At 30.6% G+C, this 2,826-nt stretch overlaps 1 protein-coding gene across 3 annotated transcripts; it reads left to right on the top strand.

Annotated features, from left to right (window-relative positions):
- The first annotated feature begins 1,022 nt into the window (after positions 1 to 1,022).
- Positions 1,023 to 2,565, top strand: LOC116851352 (pleckstrin homology domain-containing family J member 1-like). 3 transcript variants are annotated; one of them, XM_032830683.1, is made up of 3 exons: positions 1,023 to 1,258; positions 1,381 to 1,518; positions 1,949 to 2,565. In XM_032830683.1, exons 2-3 carry the CDS (start codon positions 1,428 to 1,430, stop codon positions 2,428 to 2,430), a joined length of 573 nt encoding a protein of 190 aa, XP_032686574.1. In that variant the 5' UTR covers positions 1,023 to 1,258; positions 1,381 to 1,427; the 3' UTR covers positions 2,431 to 2,565. The 3 variants fall into 3 exon arrangements, with proteins under 3 accessions (XP_032686574.1, XP_032686573.1, XP_032686575.1); XM_032830682.1 differs by having other exon boundaries at positions 1,350 to 1,518; XM_032830684.1 differs by having other exon boundaries at positions 1,023 to 1,262; positions 1,350 to 1,518.
- Positions 2,566 to 2,826: the final 261 nt, after the last annotated feature.

Here is a 2,826-nt window from a genome sequence, read left to right as displayed (position 1 = left end):
ATGCCTCATTATGTATTTTATATTAATATTTATGAAGAATTACAATTCTTCGATATTTACTGTTTACACTTTCCCATATCTGTCTAATGCCTAATTTCTTCATCTCCGATTAACTTTATCTGCCAGTTATTCTATTGGAATTGACCAATCATATTTATGGCTGGCAAGATTAACCAATCACGGTTAACATTTATTCGACAGATAAAGGGAGTGATAGAGATGCCCGATTCTGAATTGATTCGATTCTTTCCCCAAAAATAAGCTTATTCGTGTTGTTTGCATTCTTCGCACTTTTTATATTTAAAGCTAGACAAAAGTATATTGGAATGTTTGGAAGAAGCAAAAGTGAGGCAACCAACTTGATTGTTTCTTCCAAGCGTCTGATTAGGCGTCCATCTCTTCTTAAAAGCGAAAAATATGAAACATGCAAGCAGTACGAACAACTCTTTTTCCCTAAATTTGTTAGGGAAAGAATCGAATCGATTAAGAATCGGGCATCTCTAGTGAGTGAGTCCCAGATGCGCACATTGACAAACAGACACATCCCATCATATGTCGTTGTTTATAGTCTCTAGAATATCTCTAGGCATACGGCGTTGTGGTTGGCTGTGTCCGTTGTCAATATGCGCATCTGGACGCTCCCGTTAAAGTTAACCGGAGTTGAAGAAATTGGGCATAAAAGGTTTTACAAACTAACAGACTCACTACTTAAATAGTGTTACTAATGTACAGAAATTAAAATTATATCGTCTAGAGGTTTTCGTTCGTACCAATACTATCTCCTCCACTTTTCGGGAAAATGTAGGCCGCGTTCCGTGTTACGCATATGCGCGCATTTATCTATAGTTAATGTTACGTATATTATAGGAAATGCGCGCTTCATGCGCAACTCGGAACGCACTCATAGTCTAACCATTGCACCAGTTCAGCAGTGCAGCTGAAAAGAACAGACCAAAATGCACGATGTAAACCAGGCCTATAGTATTGCGCGTTTCGAAGCGTTCATAGCTCCAAATGGATTATTCCTTTTATATTCTTTGTTCTATAGTTCACTATGACAGATTTCTTAACCTCAAATATATCTTCATTTAGAAACTTTTTTGATTAAAAATTTTAATTTTCAAGATCTTCTATACATAAAAACGCGAGTAGATTAATTATATTTATTTACTAACATTGAAAAATTAATATCCTTAAATATTTACCATTATAAACTACAATCCATGAATCATTGCAATGTTTGTAATTATCAATTAATGTAAGTATGTATTTTTTCTTTGAACATGCGTTATGTTGATTAACGTAAACTGTAAGCTTATTTAAAATTGAATCGATTAATATGACTATAGGTGCAAATACAAGTAATATATGACATTGTAGCAGTAGCAGTTTGATGCGATGATTGTATATTCAGATTTTGGATCAGAATGAGATTTAACGATAAAGAGATCGCAGAAGCGAGTTTTGGTCCTGCCGACTTCGAAGGACGTCTAAATCACAAGCGAGCCCATAAGTCAGGTAAGTTGAAGATGGATGTAATTATAAACGTCCTTTACGTAACACGATAAATCAACTTAACCTGTTATTCGTCACTAGTCACTAAACATATTTATTTGAATTATAGATTTTTTTGTTGTTTGTATACTATTCATCGATATTTATCAGAGAAATATTTCATTATTATTTGAACTATCCACTTTTAATACGCATACATATATTCCATAAAGTTATCGTATAAATTGAGAAACATTAAAAATATATATATATATTGTGTGTATATATATATATATATATATATATATATATATATATATATATATATACATATATATATATGTATACACACACACATATATACATACATAATGTGTGTGTGTGTCTTTGTGTGTATATAACAAAATCACATACATTTATGTATATAATATTAAAATTCATATTTTATTTCCAGTATTTAAAGAAAAATGGTTTAAGTTGAAGTACAATTTGTTATTTTATTTCAACATCAATGAGTTAGGACAAATTGATAGAAGACAACCTGCTGGTGTTATTATTTTGGAGAATTATAACATTAATATAGATACTTCATCTGAAGGAGCATTTGCACTTAGCATCTCATTCTACGATGATCACGAGAAACGGCATGTGTTAAGTGGTCGATCAGAATCTTATGTAGAACAATGGATTACTGCACTTAAACATGCAAGCTATGGATATTGGAGATCTCAATTAATTACACTTCAAGAACGATTATGCAAAAAAACTGGCAAAGATCCATTACTAATGTATCCTAGAAATCAAGGTATTGTACGAGATGAAGCTTGGGAACCTGCTTCTACTTTTAGATCTCATGTACGTTCATTTACAACATCAGTTGTGTCATCACCTATATTAAATACAATAACAAGAGAAGTTAATCTCATAGAACTTTAGTACAGAGGAATAATTTTAATTAAAACAATGTTGAAGATTAGAAGACAAGAAATAGACTTTTTAAATTCGCTTAAGAAAAACATGTATAATTTGATGTATGCAATTTGACTTTATACATCATATGAATTTGTTTAATTTGTTTGTTATTTAAACTAATTTCAAAGTATATTTCCAATATAATTGCATATGGATACATGTGTGTGTGTGTATGTATATATATACACACACACATATGTACAGATGTTTTAATAATTTATATATAATTTTAATAGATATCCACCCATATGTACACATGTGAGTGCACGCATACAAAAACAAAAATAAAAAGTAAATTTATTTTTCATAAGAAAAATTTTCAAATAAAATACATTAAATAGAAAACAATTTTTAAGACAC

This window comes from Odontomachus brunneus, unplaced genomic scaffold (genome assembly GCF_010583005.1).
Source record: "Odontomachus brunneus isolate Ranch 3 - 2012 unplaced genomic scaffold, Obru_v1 Obru_scaffold_172, whole genome shotgun sequence".
Taxonomy (NCBI): Eukaryota; Metazoa; Arthropoda; class Insecta; order Hymenoptera; family Formicidae; genus Odontomachus; species Odontomachus brunneus.
Note: the sequence above shows the minus strand (reverse complement) of the source record. Positions and strands in the feature narration are given on the sequence as shown.